Genomic DNA, 21,334 nt, shown 5'->3' with positions numbered 1-21,334 from the left:
GTGATCTTATACGATCAGCGCTAATGCCCATGCAGTGAAAAATAATTTTATTATGCAAATAGTTTTAAAAACATAGATTTCTTAATGATTTCAGAGAGGAAGGGAGAGGGAGCAAGAGAAACATCGATGATGAGAATCACTGGTCAGGTACCTCCTACACACCCCACACTGGGGACGGAGCCCACAACCCAGGCATGTGCCCTGCCTGGGAATTGAACTGTGACTTCTTGGTTCATAGGTTCAACCACAGAGCCATGCTGGCTGGACATGACAATGTTGTTGTTTTTTTTTAATCTGCAAGGTTTATTTATTTTAAATCTTTATTGTTGAGAGTATTACAGATGTCCCCCTTACTCCCCCAGTGCCCTCCTCCCCCCAGTTCCCACCCAAGGCCTTCACTACCCTGTTGTCTGTGTCCATAGGTAATGAGTATCTATACTAATAAAAGGGTAATATGCTAATTAGACCGGATGTATTCCGGATGACCCTCTGAACATCCTCCTGGACAAAGCCATGGCTGCGAGAGCCGAGGCAAGCCGCCAAGGCTGGGAGGGCCTATCGCAGAGCCCTGGCCAGGTTGGTAGGGCCTCCCTCTGCACAGCATTGATCACAAAGCCCAGGCAGGGTGGACAGGGCCTCCATGTGGGTGGTGATGCGGACCATCAGAACCCCGGCCGAGTGGGCAGGGCCTCTCTCTGCTCTGCCATTGATCCCAGAGTCTCAGAAGGGTGGGTAGGGCCTCCTGTGGGCAGGGATGCATGGCAGAGCCCAGGCTCGGTGGGCAGGGCCTCCCTGTGAGCGGGGATTAATGGCGGAGCCGTGGCCTGGTGGGAAAGGCCTCCCTGTGGGCAGGGATGAATGGTGGAGCCTAGGCCGGGTGTGTCCCCGATTGGAGAGGGTGCAGGCTGGGCTGAGGGAGCCTCCCCACCCCACCATGCACAAATTTTGTGCACCGGGCCACTAGTCCTATGTAATAAAGAGGGAATATACTAATTGACCCTCACGCCGTCGCAAAGATGGAGGTGCCCACAGCCAATAAGGAGGGAATATGCTAATTGACTGTCACACCCTCAAAGATGGCGGCATCCATAGCCACAAGATGGCGGCACCCAGTCCCCTCAGCCCCCTAGCTGCCCAGGGCCGGCCAGAGGTGCAGAAAAGCCTCGGATGGCAGCTGCCCAGCCGCCCAGGGCCGCCCGAGGCTCAGGTAACCAGGGCTGGCCGAGGCTTGTGCTGCCGGCAGTGGCAGCAGCAGAGGTGTGATGGGGTGTTGCCTTCCCCTGATTGCCGAGTCGCCTCCTGCCCCTGAAGGCTCCTGGACTGTGAGAAGGGGGCAAGCTGGACTGAGGGATCCCCACTCCAGTGCATGAATTTTTATGTACCGGGCCTCTAGTCTATATAATAAAAGCCTAAGCGATGGTTATGGTGGAATGACCAGAATAACCGGTCACTATGATGTGCACTGCCCACCATGGGGCAGATGCTCAACGCAGGAGCTGCCTCCTGGTGGTCAGTGAGCTTCCACAGGGGGAGTGCCATTCAGCCAGAAGCTGGGCTCATGGCTGGCGAGTGCAGCAGCGGTGGTGGTAGCCTCTCTTGTCTCTGTGGCAGTGCTAAGGAGTAGTGAACCCTCGGTCAGGAACAGCGAGCAGGCAGGTGGTAAGGAGCAAGGGCTCCTGGACTGTGAGTGGGATGTCCGCTTGCTGCCTGAGGGACCCCCCTCCACCAGTGCACGAATTTCATGCACTGGTCCTTTAGTCTATATCAGGCATCCTCAAACTACGGCCCACGGGCCACATGCGGGTGTTTTTGCCTTTTTGTTTTTTTACTTCAAAATAAGATATGTGCAGTGTGCATAGGAATTTGTTCATAGTTTTTTTTAAACTATAGTCTGGCCCTCCAATGGTCTGAGGGACAGTGAACTGGCCCCCTGTTTAAAAAGTTTGAGGACCCCTGGTCTATATTATAAAAACCCAGTGGCCCTAACGCTGTGATGACCAAAGACTGGTGCGGGTGGGAGGGGCTGTGAGTGGGGCGGCGGGCAGGTGGTTGGGGCCACGTGATTTCGCGCGTTGGGCTTCTAGTATGCATATAAGATCTTTACTTAATCTCTCCCCACTCCCCTTTCCTTTGAGATTTGTCAGTCTGTTCCATGTTTCCATGCCTCTGGTTATGAAAATAGTTTTAACCTTGGGACTCACAGGGATCTACAGGTTACCCTTTGAACCCTTCTTTGGGCTTTATCCTTAAAGTACATCATATATTGCACATACATGGGTGTTAGTTACTAAAACGTTTCATGAGAGGCTTGAAAAAAAAAAAGTATCTGTTTGAAACATGCTGTAGCATTTTCCTTCTTTTGAAGATACTATGCTTTCCCTGTAGGAATGTATCCTGTCAGGTATAATGTCAGTGAATGGGAAGAAAGTTCTTCACATGGACAGAAACCCATATTATGGAGGAGAAAGTGCATCTATAACACCTCTGGAAGATGTAAGTATTAGAATAAATTAATATGCTTTTGTACTTTGAATCTTTTACTTAAAAAAAAATTGATTTCAGAGAGGAAGGGAGAGGGAGAGAGAGGTAGAAATATCAATGATGAGAGAGAATCATTGATTGGCTGCCTCCTGCACACCCCCCAACCGGGGATCGAGCCCACAACCCAGGCATGTGTCATTGACCAGAATCAAACCTGAGACCCTTCAGTCTGCAGTCTGACTCTATTCACTGAGTCAAACCAGCTAGGGCTAAATTTTTTACCTGTGAATCTCAACTTTACTCCTTAGAGGTAATTTTTAATGCTTCATTAAGGACATTAAGTGAAACTGGCCATTTCAATTTCTTATTAAATAGATTATCTTTAGCATCATAATTTTCAGGAGCTTCTAGTTTGAGGCTTGCAGAATTGAAATTGTGCCCTTTGTTGCCATCTGGACCAGTTATCTCTCAAAGTTAATAGAAGTACAACTTTTGATGAAGCCCTAATGTATGCCAGGCACAATGCCAGTACTTTCCTCATGGTCTGATTTATTTTCCCAGTTACTCAGAGATTTTTTTATCCCCATTTTTCAGACAAAATAGTCTCATTGGGGTTAAAATCACAGAAATGGGTTGCGCACCTAGGTTATATGACTCCCAAGCTTAGTTCCTTTTACCATACTGCCCTGTTCCCTACTCTTTGATAACATGGGCATATGAAGCATTTCCAAAGTGTGTTTTGCTAAATATATTTATTTCTCTATGTGATGTATGTTTTGCATCCACATGTATGGATATGAGCTGTACTTTTAAAAAAAAATAGGAAATACAGATACCATCAATTACTTCTTAAATAATGACTTAAAATAAACTTAACATATATATAAAAAAGTTTTCTTCTATATTCAGGTATACAAAGAAGTAGAAGGAATAATACTACTGAATGAGAAACCTCCATCTGGATTGAGTTAACATTTTGCTATATTAGCATGCCTTTTTGTGTTATTGGTTTTGAACCATTGGAAGTAATAGACATCATGATACTTGACCTATTTCAGAATTCATTTGCTAATAATAATATTTTCCTATATAATACTGTTACCACATTTAAGAAAATTAATAGTAATATCCAGACCATATTTGAATTTCCCAGGATTCCAGAGAATGTTATTGCTGTATAGTAGTGTTGTTTTTAAACCAGTTTAAACATTGCCTTTAAGTTGTTTCTCCTTATTCTCTTCATCTACTGAAGCCTCTCCACTTTTTCTTTTTTCTTTTGCAAAGTCCAGGCTAGTTTATAAGAAAGTATTGTTAGGTACTTCACATTGCATCACATCAGCAGGCACATAACATCTGGTTGCCCCACTGTTCATGGTGCTAAGTTTGACCCTGGTTAAGATGATTACCACTGGAGCTCTTCATTGTGAGTAACCTGTGGAGTGATGTGCTGGCACCAGTCTTTCCATGCCTAGTACATTTATTAGCTGATCTTTAGTAAGATGAACAAGCTCTCTTTTCTGTTTCCTTTTTCTGCGAATATATGCAAGGACTTAAAGGGATTTTTATAGAGTAAATATGTATCCACTTTGCTTATTCTGTTCTACCTTAGCAATATGTGAATTTGAATGTTCTGAAATTTTAAACTGCAAGCTTTCATTTAGAGTTTCTACTTATCTCACACAAATTGTAAATTAACTGGAACTAATTTTAAATGTCTTTTCTGATATGAAGAATCCAAATTTTATTTTTAACTCCTTATATAACTATAAAAGCAAAATTAAGTCTTTTGATGGCTTTGTATTCAGGAAAGAATGAGTTTAAATGATTTCTACAAATAAGAAGTATATCTGCAGAACTAATTAATGTGTCATTGACAAATTGTCTCGTGTTCTTGCTTTTCTGCTAATAAAAACAAATACTGCCTCTGCAGTACTTATGTTAACTAACATTCATTAGTTTATTAATATGTTTAGCTTATGTATGCATTAGAACTTCACTAACAGTTTTACCTGATTCAAAATGAAATGTGCTTTTCTGGCTGGTGTGGCCCAGTTGGTTGGAGTGTTGTCCTGTACACCAAAGATTTGATCCCGTCTGGCAACTTATCCCCACGTTTCTCTCTCACGTTGATGTTCTCTCTCCCTCCCCTTAAATCCTCCTGTCTTTAAAATCAATATAAAAATAAAAATAAATGTTCTTGTTATACTTTACCACATGTACTGGTGTTATTACCCCAAAACCATGTCATCAAAAAACAGTTGCATAGTATAATGGGAATTAAGTTTTATTACATTATGGGTATTTTTTGTTTTGGTTTTAGTTATACAAAAGATTTAAAATACCAGGAGCACCACCATCATCAATGGGGAGAGGAAGAGACTGGAATGTTGACTTAATTCCCAAGTTCCTTATGGCTAATGGTAAAGAATTCTAACTTAAATTTATGACAGAATCTGATTTAAAACTAGAAAATAACTTGTGACAGAGAATATTATTCCAGGTATGTGGAAATGGATTTTTTAAAATGATTACAGTATGGTGAGTAATATGCTCTATTAGAGCATATTACTCACCATACTGGAAGCAATAAAAATGGAGAGAAATGGAGGTGAGTTCTTAGTGATTGGTTCTGAAGAAAGAAAATTATGATATAATATGACAACACATATCAAAATTGTAAGCATTTATAACAGAGTTTTTCTCTTGATGCTTTGGTAGATAATTAAGTCTTTTTAATTTGTTGGCTTTTAAAGTTATTTTTTAATATTTTTTAATTAGAGGAGTTGAATATCTTTTTAAATTATTGTGATATTATTGTCTTTTTCTGAGATGACTGGAAAGTCTATTTATGTCCTTTAAAATAAAGTATGTGCCACCCTTTCCCTTTTTTTGAATTTATATTCTGTAATTTGTTTTAATGCCAAGTTCTTATTTGAATTTTCTCTGAAATAATTTAGTGTTAACTAAATTGTTTTGAGGTGAATTATAAACTCAAAATATTTTATGTAAGTAATAAAATTATTTTATTGAAATTAGAAAACAAAAGCCAAAAGGAAATAAAATTTACATAATCAGAATTCACCATCTGGAATTATAGTTCATATATTTTGGTGTATAACCTGCCAGGCCATGTTTTTCAACTGACATACTATGAGAGTTTGCGTGTGTGTTTGTGTGTGTGAAAGAGAGAGAGAGAGAGAGAGAGAGAGAGAGAGAGAGAGAGAGAGAGAGAGAGAGTTTATGTAATAAATCTTACTGTATACTCCTTGAAGTGTATTATGGGGGATAAAGGGAATGATGGAATGATTTCTTAAGGCTTTCCCTTTATATTGCTAATCACCGTTAGACTGTGAGACTGCCTCTTTTCCAGTACCTTTACCAAACCCCGGATATTATTCATTTTAATTTTTGTCATTTTGTTATACTAAAAGACAAAATAATTGATTTTTAAAATATCTTTTTATTAGAGAGTGAAATGATTTCTAGATTTTTATTGGCTTTTATATTCCTTTTTGTAATTTATTAATCCTCACATGAGGGTTTTTTTCCCCCATTGCTTTTTCAGAGAGAGTGGAAGAGGGGGGAGAGAGAGAGAAACATCAATGTGAGACAGCTAATGACTGCCTCCTGCAGGCTTGCCTGTGTCTGGGGAGGTAACCCAAAAAGTATGTGCCCTTGACTGGGATTAGAACCTGTGACTCTGGTGTGCGGGCCAACCCTCTAACTATAGAGCTACACCAGCCAGGGTGGCTTTTGTATTCTTTTATTATTATTATTATTGTTATTATTTTTTATTTTTCAGAGAGGAAGGGAGGGGGAGAGATAGAAAAATCAATGATGAGAGAGAATCATCGATCGGCTGCCTCCTGCACGCCCCCTACTGGGGATTGAGCTCGCAACCCCAGCATGTGCCCTTGATCAGAATCAAACCTGGGACCTTTCAGTCTGCAGACCGATGTTTTATCCACTGAGCCAAACCAGCTAGGGTGGTTTTTGTATTCTTTAGTGAACTGTCTTAGCCTTGTGCTTTTGCATATTTTTCTGTTGAGGTTTTGTGTTTTTTCTTATTGTTGTAAAGTGCTCTTTATAAAGGCTATATACCCTTTTAAAATATGTTTAAAATACCTTTTCCAGTTTGTGATTGGCCTTTTATATTACTGTTGTATTTTTTTGTGTGTGCAAAAGCTTTTAAATTTCATGTAGTCATATAGGTGGATCTTTCTTTTATTGTTTTGATATGGAAAGGTATGCTTAAAATTTTTCTATCTCAAGGTTATATAAATAGTAATACTTTAAGTTTTACAGTTTAATTTTTTTTCACCTATTTTCTCTGTAAGTTATCTATTTTATTATCCTGTTCTTTGAGAAGTAGGATTTAAATTTATTGTTTTTCAAAATGGTGAGTCATTTGTCCCTCAGTACCATTTATCTTTTCCACTTTGATTTAAACTTTTATGATATGTTAAATTCTTATATGTGGGTCTGTATTGTTTTTGACTAATATGTGGACTAAATATAATTGTACAGTGTACTTTAATATCTGGCTGCATAATGCTCTTGTCATTATTTCTTGTTTTCAAAGAAAACCTTTTTATTTTGACTGCCTTAGTGTGCTTATCTTTTCAAATGAGTTTTAAAATAATTTTATTTCTGAAAGAAGTTTGCTGTTTTTATTATAACAGAATTTCTTTGGTTTATAGGTAGGTAATATTTTAATTATATGCCTGGCTTCCCACCCTCCCATTTATTTATTTTGCTTTTTCTTTATCTGAAATTAATGTTTGTTTTATTAATATAAATAGACTCAGAAACTGTAAAGCATAAATTCCTGAAAATTTTTGCCTTTGAGTTGCCTTTCTTTAAAATATAACAGGAACTTTAAAGAAACCCAGCCTATTTGCAGTAGTATTATAATTCTAAACCTCATACCTGTAATAATTGTGTAGCTTTTACAAAAGCAAGTTAATGAAGTTATTAACCTTGAAGTTGTACATTAAAAAATACTTTTAAATATGCTAACAAGTAGGTATGCATTCTGATTGTCTCATTTAAAATATGGCTTTGGAGACTTTTTGTAGGAGTTATTGGATAAGGATAACAGAATTGGGAAGCCATTAGTATTGGTAAATGTATTTTTATTTCTGCTAGTTTTTAAGGGGTAGTAGGATATTAATTATAGTTTGAATTGTGTGACTTTTATAGGTCAGCTGGTTAAGATGCTACTTTATACAGAAGTCACTCGTTATCTGGATTTCAAAGTGACTGAAGGGAGCTTTGTCTATAAGGGAGGAAAAATCTACAAGGTTCCTTCCACTGAAGCAGAAGCCCTGGCATCTAGTAAGTAATTTTATTTTTTCAGAATGTTAAGGTTTTACAATGGAAAATCACTCTTAGAGATTAAATTTAATGACGCTTACATCAACCCTCATCCACTCATTCAATCAAAAATATTTATTGAATGTGTATTATATGCCAGACACCATTCTGGGCAGTTGAGAATACCTCAATGAACAGAATCCTCAAATTTTTCTATTCTTTTTGATGTTTAAAGAGAGTTTAAATGACCATCTCTGTATCATGACCATCTCTATGTCTAGGTCTAGTAGTGCTCTTTTCATAATAATAATTCATAAGAGCAGTTATTTTTTTGTTTCCTGTGTGTTAGCCTCTTGCTAAACATTTCACATTCATTTTCTTACTTGGCTTTTAAAACACCTTTAAGAGGTAAGTTTTCCATTTTGTAGATAAGAAAACTCAGGCCTGAAATCACATAAGTGATTTAAGTAGCAGGATGGGGATTGAAACCCTGGAGGGATTGCTCCAGAGCCTGTATTCTTTTTTTTTTTTTTTTTTTTTAATATATTTTATTGATTTTTTACAGAGAGGAAGGGAGAGGGATAGAGAGTTAGAAACATCGATGAGAGAGACATCGATTCAGCTGCCTCCTGCATACCCCCTACCGGGGATGTGCCCGCAACCAAGGTACATGCCCTTGACCGGAATCGAACCTGGGACCTTTCAGTCCACAGGCTGACGCTCTATCCACTGAGCCACACCGGTTAGGGCGAGAGCCTGTATTCTTAATCACTGTATTAAGCTGACCTTCTAGACCCGTGGTTGGCAAACTGCGGCTCGCGAGCCACATGCGGCTCTTTGGCCCCTTGAGTGTGGCTCTTCCACAAAATACCACGACCTGGGTGAGTCTATTTTGAAGAAGTGGCGTTAGAAGAAGTTTAAGTATAAAACATTTGGCTCTCAAAAGAAATTTCAATCGTTGTACTGTTGATATTTGGCTCTGTTGACTAATGAATTTGCCGAACACTGTCCTAGACTATATTATCCAACCTGCTGAAAAAGAAAAGAACTCTGATCTGGCAAAACTCATCTTTTAAGTTGGTGCTATTGCCATTATCTAAAATCTCTATTTTTAGGAATTTCCAGTGAGTATGGAGTGATTTTATTCTCTGCCCTAAATTATTTCCTCCACTGGCTCAACCAAAGATTCCTGGTTAATATTTTCTGTTTTGATCTTTTAAATAGCAAACACCCCTTGAAAGGACCTCTGTTCTTTAGGGTGTTCTATTTGACGTACAGAGCAGTTTAAGAAAGGATAAATTTGTATAACTAAGGGGTAGATGAGTTTTATATACCAAATGTTTTAGGAGTTTAGAGGAGGGAAAGGTTTGGATTGGGAGAATAGGAAAAGAATCGATAAATTCTCTAGTAATTTTATTTTGGCATAAATGTGGACAAGTTTTCTCATTTATTTTGGCAGTTTTCCCTAACTCCCTTTATTCTTGCTATTAGGGGAGAAAATATTAGGCCTAAAATGTTGAAAGACACTATAGCTGTATAGTAAACATATCCACTAACAGTTTTGCTAGGTTAGAATTGACAATTGGGAAAGGAAGGGAATGGCTCCAAATTAAATTGAAGGGATTTAGTGGTGTAATCATGGGTTAAAAATTATTTTAAATCCTTTTTTAAAAACATATTTTTATTGATTTCAGAGAGAAAGGGTGTGGAAGAGATAGAAACATCAATGATGAAAGAGAATCATTGATCAGCTGCCTCCCACACTCCCCATAGTGGGGATCGAGCCCGCAACCCAGGCATGTGCCCTGAGCAGGAATTGAACCGTGACCTCCTGGTTCATAGGTCGACACTCAACCAATAAGCCACACTGGCCAGACTATCTTCTATATATATAACAGCCTAATATGCAAATTGTCCCCTCGGGAGTTTGACCGGGAGTTTGATCGCTTGCTATGATGTGCGCTGACCACCAGAGGGCAGCGCGGAATGAAGAAGGCCCCGGCTAGCAGCCTGTAAGGCCCCGATCCGCTCTGATCGCCGGCCCGACCTAGGGACCCTACCCATGCACAAATTTTGTGTACCGGGCCTCTAGTTTTAGGAGATATATGTACTACTATATTTAATACTTTAAACAATAAAATTAAATTAAAAAAACCCCCAAAACAGGAATTCCCCACATAGCAAATAAATGTCTACTCTGGTTTGTAAAAAAAGAAATAGTTTTAAATATTTTAAAGATCCCTAGTAGGGGGTGTGTGGGAGGCAGCTAATTTGCTGATTCTCTCTGATTGATGTTTCTCTCTCTCTCTCCCTTCTCTGAAATCAATAAAAAAAATATTAAGAATTATAATAAAATGACAGTGAGTATAATTACATGAAGTGTTTTCGTAGAAATAAGAATGTAAGAGGTTGAATACATTTCTTTTAAACAAAGTTTATGCCTTTCATTTTTTATTACCTTGGAGCTCTTACCTATAGATTTATTTTTAATCATAGTTATACAATATTACATTAGTTTTAGGTGTACAGCGTAGTGATTAGACAATTTTATAACTTAAAAAGTGAACAGCACAAAAGTCTAGTACCCACCTGGCACTGTACATAGATACTATGATATTATTGACTATATAGAGGCCCGGTGCACTAATTCGTGCACCAGTGGGGTCCTTCGGCCTGGCCTGTAGGATCAGGCTGAAACTGGCTCTCTGACACCCCCCGAGGGGTACAGGATTGCAAGAGGGCGTAGGCCAGGTCAAGGGACGTGGGAGGTTGGCCAGCTGGGGAGGGACCACGGAAAGGCTCCAGGGCATGTCTGGCCTGTCTCGCTCAGTCCCAATCATCTGGACCCCAACAGCAAGCTAACCTACCGGTTGGAGCATCTGCCCCCTGGTGGTCAGTGCATATCATAGTGACTGGTTGACCAGTTGACTGTCTGCCCCCTGCTGGTCAGTGCATGTCGTAGTGAGCAGTTGAGCGGCCTTTAGCATATCATTAGCATATTCTTTTTGATTGGTTGAATGGCCGACCAGACACTTAGCATATTAGGTGTTTATTATATAGGATTTCCTATGCTGTACATTATATCCCCGTTATAATTAATAATTAAATTTTATAACTTGAAGTTTGTACTTGTTAATCCCCTTCAACTTTTTTGCCCATCCCTACCTCCTTCTGCCTGGCAACATCAGTTTGTTCTCTGTGTCTGTATTTGTTTTTTAGATTCCACATATATGTGATATGGTAGTTATCTTTCTCAGGCATATTTCACTTAGCATTATACCCTCTACATCTATCCATGTTGTCAAAAATGCAAGATTTCATTCTTTTTGATGGTTGAGTAATATTCCAGTGTGTGTGTTTATGTGTGACATCAATTTATCTGTTGATGGACATCTAGCTTGGTGTCATGTCTTGGTTGCTGTGATGAACCCAGAGGTGTATATATCTTTTCAGATTAGTGTTTTCAATATCTTCGGATAAATACTAGAAGTGAAATTGCTGGGTCATGTGGTAGGTCTAGAGCTCTTATCTACATTAATAGCATTAACCATCTGCATCATTTAAAAAAAATTGAAGTATTTACCTTTTTGCAGTTTTATTTTTCCATTTTTGATTTAATTTTTTTCAAATATATAAAACACACATATACTGAAAATTAAAATAATATCAAAGGGTATATTTAGAGTCTAGTTCTTTTTTTTTAAGAGGTTTACAACAACTTACTATCTCTCTAGGTGTGTGTGTGTGTGTGTGTGTGTTAGCTGGGAAATGTAATTCTTATTATTTTTCACTCCATTCTTTCCACCCTGATAGGTAATCATTTTTACTTGTTTCTGGTTTATCCTCCCTTTTTGCAAAAATAAGCAAATATATTATTGCATATATATATATATATATATATATTATTGATTTCAGAGAGGAATGGAGAGAGGGAGAGAGAGAGAGAAATAGCAATAATGAGAGAGAATCATTGATTGGTTCCCTCCTGCACATCCCCTACTGGGGATTGAGTCCGCAAACCAGGCATGTGCCCTGACCAGGAATCGAACCGTGACCTCCTGGTTCATAGGTTGACGCTCAACCACTGAGTCATGCCGGCTGGGCTTAATGTGTATATATATATATATATATATATATATTTTTTTAAATATATTTTATTGATTTTTTACAGAGAGGAAGAGAGAGGGATAGAGAGTTAGAAACATCGATGAGAGAGAAACATCGATCAGCTGCCTCTTGCACACCCCCTACTGGGGATGTGCCCGCAACCAAGGTACATGCCCTTGACCGGAATCGAACCTGGGACCCTTGAGTCCGCAGGCTGACGTTCTATCCACTGAGCCAAACCGGTTTCGGCTTAATGTATATATTTTTAAGCTAGGTTTATTGAGGTATAATTTACATACAGTAGAATTTACCTGTTTTTTTTTTTTTTTTTTTTTTAGCATACAGTTTTATGAATTTTTACCATATCACTACCTTATCAGCAGCTGTTTTTATCTTAGTGGATAGAATTTTTAAGTCAGACTGATGGCAAGAAAATTCTAGACAAAGTTAGTGAATGAGATATGGGAAAATGTCGAGATAGGGAAGTTCAAGAGAAAGGTAAAATAAAAGAGAAAGATGTGAATAAATTACTTTATAGTTTTAACTAGAGGTCTAGTGCACAGATTTGTGCACCAGTGGGGTCCCTCTACCTGGCCTGCAGAATCAGGCTGAAACCGGCTTTCCGACATCCCCTGAGAGGTTCTGGATTGTGAGAGGGTGCAGGCCAGGCTGAGGGACCCCACCGGTGCACGATCAGGGCCAGGGAGAGACGTGGGATGTTGCCCATCTGGGGAGGGACTGCGGGAGGGCTCCAGGGTATGTCCCGCCCTCTTGCTTAGCCAGACTCCCCAGCAGCAAGCTTATCTACCTGTTGGAGCAGGGGTTCTCAAACTTTTAAAACAGGGGGCCAGTTCACTGTCCCTCAGACCATTGGAGGGCCGGACTATAGTTTAAAAAAAAACTATGAACAAATTCCTATGCATACTGCACATACCTTATTTTGAAGTAAAAAAACAAAACGGCAAAAACACCCGCATGTGGCCCGTGGGCCGTAGTTTGAGGACGCCTGGGTTGGAGTGTTTGCCCCCTGGTGGTCAGTGCATGTCATAGCGAGTAGTTGAGTGGCCTTAGCATATTATTAGCATGTTACGCTTTGGTTGGTTGAATGGCTGACCAGTCGACTGGACACTTTGTATATTAGGCTTTGATTATATAGGATAATAGCTTACATTTATTGGACATATTTGCCAGCATACATGTACTAAGTACTTTGTGTGTGTTATCTAACTTTAGTTTATGTAGTCCTTTATTACAAGCCTGTGATATGTAGGTGCTATTATTTTTTACAGATGGGAAAACTGAGATATAGTGATATGAAAGAAAAGCCCAAAGTAGCATATCTCCTGACTGGTAGAACTGGCTGGAAGTCAGATTTATCTGACTCAAGAACCTCCCCACTTTTAACTACTGTACTATATATAGTACATACAGCTTTTAAAAATATTTTAACTGTCATATACCATCTGATTCTTTTTTCTTCATGTTAAACATTTCTAGTTCCTGTGATTGTTTCTCATATATTATCTTGATCTCTTGTATACTTTTTTTGGTAAATTCTCTGATTTGCCAAGATTATCCTATCTACACTAATAAAAGAGAAACATGCAAATTGACCGTCCCTCCGGTATGCCCGCCAGCCAATCAGGAGTAAGTATGTAAATTAACCCAACAAAGATGGAGGCGGCCACGGAGCTGGAGTAAGCAGGAGGCTTGGGTTGACCCCGGTGATAGAGGAAGCCAAGCTTCCCTCCCGCCCTGGCCGCAGCTGAGGGAGTGGCTGGGGGCCTGGGTCATGAGGGGCAACCCAGGCTTCCAGCCGGCCCTGGCCTCCACTCAAGGAGGAGATGGGGGGGGATAAAAAAAGGAGGGGCTTGGGAGCCTGGGTCGCTGGAGGGCGTGGCCAGCCAGAAAACGGCCCTCAGCCCCTTACCCAGGCTGGCCACACCCCCATGGAGTAAGAGTCCCTGCTGGGGTGCCTGGCCAGCCTGCAAACAGCCATCAGCCCCTCACCCAGGCTGGCCAGGCACCCCAGTGGGACCCCCCACCCTGAAGGGGCTGTGGCCAGCCTGAAAGCAACCCTCAGCCCCTCACCCAGGCTGGCCATGCCCCCCATGGAGTAAGAGTTCCTACTGGGGGGCGTGGCCAGCCTGCAAACAGCCATCACCCCCTCACCCAGGCTATCCAGGCACCCCAGTGGGGACCCTCACCCTGAAGGGGGCGTGGCCAGCCTGAAAACAGCCCTCAGCCCCTCACCCAGGCTGGCCATGCTCCCATGGGGTGAGGGTCCCCACTGGGGGGCATGGCCAGCCTGCAAACAGCCATCAGCCCCTCATTCAGGCTGGCCAGGCACCCCAGCAGGAACCCCCACCCTGAAGGCGTGGCCGGCCTGCAAACCACCACAGGCCCCTCGCCCAGGCTGCCCCACGCCCCAAGGGAACCCCCACCCTGATCCAGGACACCCTCAGGGCAAACCAGCCAGCCCCCACCCGTGCACCAGGCCTCTATCTACACTAATAAAAGGGTAATATGTTAATTAGACTGGGAAACCTTCCAGGAGACCTTTCGGATGTTTTTCTGAACAAAGCCGTGGTGGCAGGGCTGAGGTAGAGGCGGTTAGAGGCCAAGAGGGGAGGGCAGTTGTGGGTGAGCAGGCCAGGATGGGATGGCAGTTGTGGGTGATCAGGAAGGTGGGGGGGGGCAGTTGGGGGTGAGCACACTGGCACGGGGGGCAGTTGGGGGTGATCAGGCTGATGGGGGGGCATTTGGGGGCGAGCAGGCCGGCGGCAGGGGGCAGTTGGGGTTGAGCAGGCCAGCAGGTAGAGTGGTTAGGGACAATCAGGCAGGCAGGCAGGTGAGTGATTAGGAGCCAGCAGTCCTGGATTGCAGGAGGGATGTCCAATTGCTGGTTTAGGCCTGATCCCTGTAAACCGGCAGTAGGACATCCTTTAAGGGGTCCCAGATTGGAGAGGGTGCAGGCCAGGCTGAGGGAGAACCGCCCCCCCCCACACGAATTTCGTGCACCGGGCCACTAGTCCTATATAATAAAAGGCTAATATGCAAACCTACCAAATGGCAGAACGACTGGTCGCTATGACATGCACTGACCACTAGAGGGCAGACGCTCACCGCAGGAGCTGCGCCCTGGTGGTTAGTGCACTCCTACAGGGGGAGCACCGCTCAGCCAGAATCCCTGAGTCTGGCTCACAGCTGGCTAGTGTAGTGGTGGTGGTGGGACCTCTCCCACCTCGGTGGCAGCCCTATGTGCGACTGCCAGCTTAGGCCTGCTCCCCGCAGGGATTGGGCCTCAGCCATCAGTTGGACATCCCCCGAGGGCTCTTGGACTGCAAGAGGGTGCAGGCTGGGCTGAGGGAGCCCCCTCCTTCCAGTGCACAATTTTCGTGCACTGGGCCTCTAGTATATATTAATAGTATTGCAACAGACCAGACATAATACTCCAAATGTCCGCTCAGTGTCAGTGGGACCATTACTTTCCTAGGACAATATATTTCTATTACTGGTAATGTAGACCGTTACTATTGGCTTTTGTTCCAGATCTATAGACACTCTTGGTTCTTGTGATAGATAGTTCATGATGCCATCTAAAACACCAAGGTTCCAGTAAATAATTTGTTGCTTGTTCAGATGTTATTTTTGTGAAATCAATGAGAAATATATATGACCTCTGCAGAATGTTGAACATAATTAGTATGTTCAGAAATATTTTGAGAAGTTTTCATGAATAGCTTTGAAGAGCTAAATCTTTAGCTTGTTTATTTATTCTTACTGTCATGAGGTATCTATTTATCTGGAGCACCTTGACATCAACAAATCACCTTTGATATCACAGATCTAAGTGAATCCCAGGGCTTGTGGCAGTCTGAGGTAGCAGTCTGAGGTAGCTGTTCTTCCTGCAATTCTAATTCTACCATTAGAATTCTATATTGTGTGCCATATCTTAATTTTTTTATGATACTGTTTTTACCCTAATTATTTTAAAAATTGTATGGTTACCTCTTAGTTAATTGAAAAGATTTTATCTATTCTCTTACTGAAACTGCTCTGGATTTTGTAGGGTTTTTTATGTTTTAAAAGTCTTGGTGTGTTTTTTTTGGTAAGTTAAACCTCATTGTACAAGTGAATGAAGGAAAGTCAAACCTGTTTGAAATGAAGGTAAGACAGTACTCAGGGGACTAACTCTAAAAAAAGATTTTTTTCTAATTTTTTAATATAATTTTAATATTTTTGTTTTTATGTGGTATACCCAATATAAGAATAAGTCAACTTCTTTTATATTTGCTCCCATAAGATTATATGGATTGAATATTTATTGAGCACTTGCTATGTGCCAGGTACTCTTCTGGGTTTGGGAATAGGGAGGGTTCAACAGAAAGAAAAAAGGAAACAAAAATTGCTTCCCTAATGGAGACAGGCTATAAGTAAATAAGGAAAAGTATGTTAAGGCTAATATGCTAAGTGTCCAACCATCTTACCAGTCGCTATGACACTCACTGACCGCCAAGGTGCAGAGTTTTAACGCAGGAGCTGCCAAAATTCAGTGACGTGGCAGCGGCAGTTCTTGGGTGATGCACCCCAAAACCAGAGAGGAGGGAGCCCGATTTCTTGCCAGGCCACGTGATTCTACTTTCGGCCGTGGGTTATGTTGTTGCTGGGGCACTGTCAGCTCCGAATCTTGTTTATTGCACACTTGCATTTTCAGTCCACACCCTGTATAACAGCAACTTTGTAGAGTGCCCTCTCGCACTCTGGGACCCCTTGGGGGATATCGGAGAGCCAGTTTTGGCCCGGTCCCCACAGGCCAGGCCAAGGGACCCACCTGCTGGAGGGACCCCGCTCACTCCACAGATGCCAGCTAGGGACCACGGGAGGTTGGTTTCAGGGTATGTCTAGCCTGTCTCGCCCAGTCCCACCCTGCCAGCCACCTTCTAATTAATTTCCTTTCAATGTACACAAATTCATGCACCAGGTCACTAGTGGTGATAATAATGCTGTATAGAAAGTTGGAACGCGGAGGGAGTATGGGGAGTATAGTTTTAAATAGGAAGGCATCATTATAGAAGCAGTTGTTATTAAAAATTATACAGTAGGAAATACTATTTTAACTCTTTCAATTATGACTTTCAGAATGAGCACTGGATCTCTAAAATGTTTGTAATCGCAGTGGTTCTGATGTCACACTGCTAGTGATGGCGATCACTAGTTGGCACCATGGAAGGGGCAGAGAAGCTGCTGGAGCACCTCTGCTCGGCTGTGAAACAGGGTCAACCAGACATAATGATGAGGGCAAGGAGGGAATGAAAAAAGAGGAAAGGGAGGAGAATTTAAGAAAACACTAGGTTTTTATTTTTATTTTTAAAAAACGTTACGCAGTAGTCCCCAATAAGCTGTTGGTGGTAGCTTTAGGTTCCAACAGGCAGCGTCCACCAGAATATATCTGATTCAAAAGCGCATTACAGTGGTGACTCATGTTTCTTTTTTAGTCTTTCACCCAACACCAGACAATTAAACTGTGTCTTAACTATGGTGCTGATGTGGTGATAGAATATTTTTTTTTAGTGTTATGTCTTTACTATGTATGCATTCTGTCCATTTTTTAAAGGTAGGTTGTAAAAAATGTAGTCAGCTGTCATTAATAGCCTTATAATCATTTATAAATTTTTTTTATTGATTTGAGAGAGAGAGAGAAAGAGAGAGAGGAGAGAGAAAGAAACACAAATTTGTTGTTCCACTTACGCATTTATTGGTTGATTTTTAAAAAAATATATTTTATTGATTTTTTACAGAGAGGAAGGGAGAGGGATAGAGAGTTAGAAACATCAATGAGAGAGAAACAGCTGCCTCCTGCACACTCCCTACTGGGGATGTGCCCACAACCAAGGTACATGCCCTTGACTGGAATCCAACCTGGGACCTTTCAGTCCGCAGGCTGACACTCTGTTCACTGAGCCAAACCAGTTAGGGCTATTGGTTGATTTATTATGTGCCATGACCTGGTATCGAACCTGCAAGTTGGCATATCTGGAAGATGCTCTAACCAACTGAACTACCCAGTCAGGTCATGATCATTTGAATTTTCAGTTTTGTTTGTTTCAGTTATAGTCTTGGGAAAGAATGTTAAAAATATCAAAACATTAAACTACCAACAGATAAAACAGAAACATTTGAGAATTTGTTATTTTTAAAGCTATGGTTGTTTTTGGAAGTAGTTGTACAGTTTAGGGAAGGGGGAAAAAGATTGTAAAACCAGAAAATTTTCTTTTTCTTTGCCCTTGTCTTTCTACTTGCTGTATACTACTGTATTTTCCGGCGTATAACACGACTGGGCGTATAAGATTTTCCTGGGTTAAAAAGTCGTCTTATACGCCGGAAAATATGGTAATAGTAAATAGGCCTTTCGCCCAAGTCTCTTTCATGAATAGAGTGTCAGGTACTGTATTCTCCAGCATATAAGATGACTTTTTAACCCAGGAAAATCTTATACGCCCAGTCGTCTTATACGCCGGAAAATACGGTAGTAGTAGGAACTGACTAATAGGAATGTCTGAGGGTTTATTATGTGGTCATTTGTAGCTGTACGAGAGGCCCGGTGCACAAAATTTGTCTCCAATATGGGACACCTCGGGGGATGTCTGACTGCCAGTTTAGGGATCGGGCCTAAACCGGCAGTTGGACATCCCTCTCACAATCCGGGACCTCTGGCTCCTAACCGCTCGCCTGCCTGCCTGATTGCCCCTAACCGCTTCTGCCTGCCAGCCTGATCACCCACTATCTGCTCCCCTGCCAGCCTGATTGATGCCTAACTGCTCGCCTGCTGGCCTGATGGCTCCCAACTGCCCTCCCCTGCCTGCCTGATGGCCCCCAACTCCCCTCCCCTGCCGGCCTGATCACTCACAACTGCCCTCCTTTGCTGTGACCCACCTCCTCCGAGCTGTGCAGAGCTGCAGGATCCCCAGGCATCCCAGCATGGAGCGGCCCCCAGGCCCCGCCTCCGCTGTGTGCGCGGCCATCTTGTGGACACCACTTAGGCTTTTATTATATAGGATAATGTACTATTTCTTAGTGTACAAAGCAGTGAACTGATTATTTAGGACTTCATTAAAGTAAATGACTAGCAGTATAATCAGCATCTAAATACAGATAAGGAAGAGTATTCAGAATTTTAGGCAGTTGGCTGAATATCAATTAGAGTTGTTAAAAGAACATTCAGTTGGATGCCTTCGTGAATAAATAGTTTTTGCAAATTCATGTTTACCTTGTACCTAATAAGAAACATAATTAGACATACTACATTTAATTAAGTACTGGTTGTAATTGTAATTGTACTTCAAAATTAAAGACCTAACTGATCTTTTGTAATTATGTCAATTTATTTTAAAGTTGTCCATATGCTCATATCTTAACCATTTGTACGCCATAAGCGTCTATAGACGCACACGGCGGACCTTTTTTAATTAAATTCAAAATATTGTGGCTGGTTAAATTGCACACTGTGTTAGAAGAGCCTCAGATAATAACATGGCAAATTTAAACTTTTACTTTCATACTTTCTTTTCTCTAGTGTTCTATTGTGAGTGTATGCTTTTTGAAAAATTATCTTTTAGGCTTAATGGGGCTGTTTGAAAAACGTCGCTTCAGAAAATTCCTAGTATATGTTGCCAACTTCGATGAAAATGATGCTAGAACGTTTGAGGGCATTGATCCTAAGAAGACTGCAATGCGAGAGGTGTATAAGAAATTTGATTTGGGCCAAGATGTTATAGATTTTACTGGTCATGCCCTGGCGCTTTACAGAACTGATGAGTAAGTTTTCTGGTTTTTAGATTTATATATTTTTTGGAATGCTAACTGAATTTCCTAGTTCTCCAATCTGGAAATTCTAGCTAAATAAATATATAGCCATGTCATACACTGAAAGAAGAGGTTCTAGTTGCAAATTAATGTTATTAATTTACTTATAAGTAAAATGCAAAGGTAATGAGTTGAAATCACTGCAGAAAAAGATCTTAAATTGAACACAAGAAGGAAAACCGAAGCCTTTTGTAATATTTATTTCCTCTTCTCCAGCTATTTAGATCAACCATGTAGTGAAACCATTAATAGGATTAAACTTTACAGTGAGTCTTTGGCAAGATATGGCAAAAGCCCGTACCTTTATCCTCTGTATGGCCTTGGAGAGCTGCCACAAGGATTTGCAAGGTAAGAGCCCATATTTAACCTATTTGCTAAAACCCCACTGATTCTGAACTTCATCTTCAACAGAAGTTTATGAGATATGGTTGTGAAAAATGAGACAAGATATGCCTGTGAATAATGAGATGCTTTTTATTTTGAAGTAAAATTCACATACAGTGAAACCACAGAGTTACCGTCAAAATGTTGAGTTTGATAAATGTATAAACTTGTGTAATAAAAACTCCAGTATCATGATAACATTTTTCTCATTCCAGAAAATTCCCTTGTATCATCTCATAATCACCCCCCCCAACCATAACAATTACATTTGTAATTTCTATCATTATAAAATACTTTTGCCTGTTTTTGAAGTTTATATAAAGGGGATAATACAATATGCACTCATTTGTGTCTGGCCCTTGCTTAATATTTTTGAGATTCATTTATGTTGATACACATGCTGGTGGTAGTTCATTTAAAAAGTATTGAGTAGTATTCCATTATGTGAATATACCCCTTGCCTTTATGGATACTTGAGAGAGTGATTGTACCACTTTATACTCAGCAATGCCTGAGAATTTTAGTCGCTCCATATGCTTGTCAACATTTGTATTGTCAGTCTTTTTAATTGAAACTACGCAGTAGGTGTGAAATGGTATCTCATTATGGCTTTAATTTGCATTTCTTGAGGACTAATATTGATCACCTTTTCATGAGCTTATTGGCAGTTAGTGTAATTTTGTGGTGTGATTGTTCATGTCTTCTGTACATTTTTAAAGATTGGGTTGTCTTTGTTTATGATATGTAGGAGATCTTGATGTAACCTGGCAGCAAGTCTTTTGTCAGATTTATGCATTACAAATGTTTTCTTCCAATCGGTGGCAGAAGCTTTACATTTTTATGTTGTATCTTTTAAAAAAAATATTTTTATTGATTTCAGAGAGGAAGGGAGAGGGAGAGAGAGAAACATCAATGATGAGAGAGAATCATTGTTCGGCTGCCTCCGAGCCCACAGCTCAGGCATGTGCCCTGACTGGGAATTGAACCTTCCTTCCTCTCCTGGTTCATGTCAATGCTCAACCACTGTGCCATGTTGGGCTCTTTTTTTTTTTTTTTCCAATGTTTAGTGCTTTTGGGGTCCTAAGAAAGCTCAAGAGCATAAAGATGTTCTCTTATGTCTTTTTCTAAAAGCTTTATAGTTTTAGCTTTGTGTTTCAATCTGTGGTTTATCTTGAAATAA

At 40.9% G+C, this 21,334-nt stretch overlaps 1 protein-coding gene across 1 annotated transcript in view; it reads left to right on the top strand.

Moving 5' to 3' along the window:
- GDI2 (GDP dissociation inhibitor 2) overlaps positions 1–21,334 on the top strand; it is a 50,675-nt gene that overhangs the window by 18,831 nt on the left and 10,510 nt on the right. Inside the window, exons 2-6 of the mRNA XM_079779503.1 lie at positions 2,386–2,493; positions 4,802–4,901; positions 7,684–7,818; positions 19,524–19,722; positions 19,987–20,118. Coding sequence (XP_079635629.1) covers positions 2,386–2,493; positions 4,802–4,901; positions 7,684–7,818; positions 19,524–19,722; positions 19,987–20,118 — 674 coding nt within the window. The remainder of the gene's footprint in view (positions 1–2,385; positions 2,494–4,801; positions 4,902–7,683; positions 7,819–19,523; positions 19,723–19,986; positions 20,119–21,334) is intronic.

The sequence above is a fragment of the Cnephaeus nilssonii genome (assembly GCF_951640355.1).
Source record: "Cnephaeus nilssonii genome assembly, chromosome: 1".
NCBI lineage: Eukaryota > Metazoa > Chordata > Mammalia > Chiroptera > Vespertilionidae > Cnephaeus > Cnephaeus nilssonii.
Note: the sequence above shows the minus strand (reverse complement) of the source record. Positions and strands in the feature narration are given on the sequence as shown.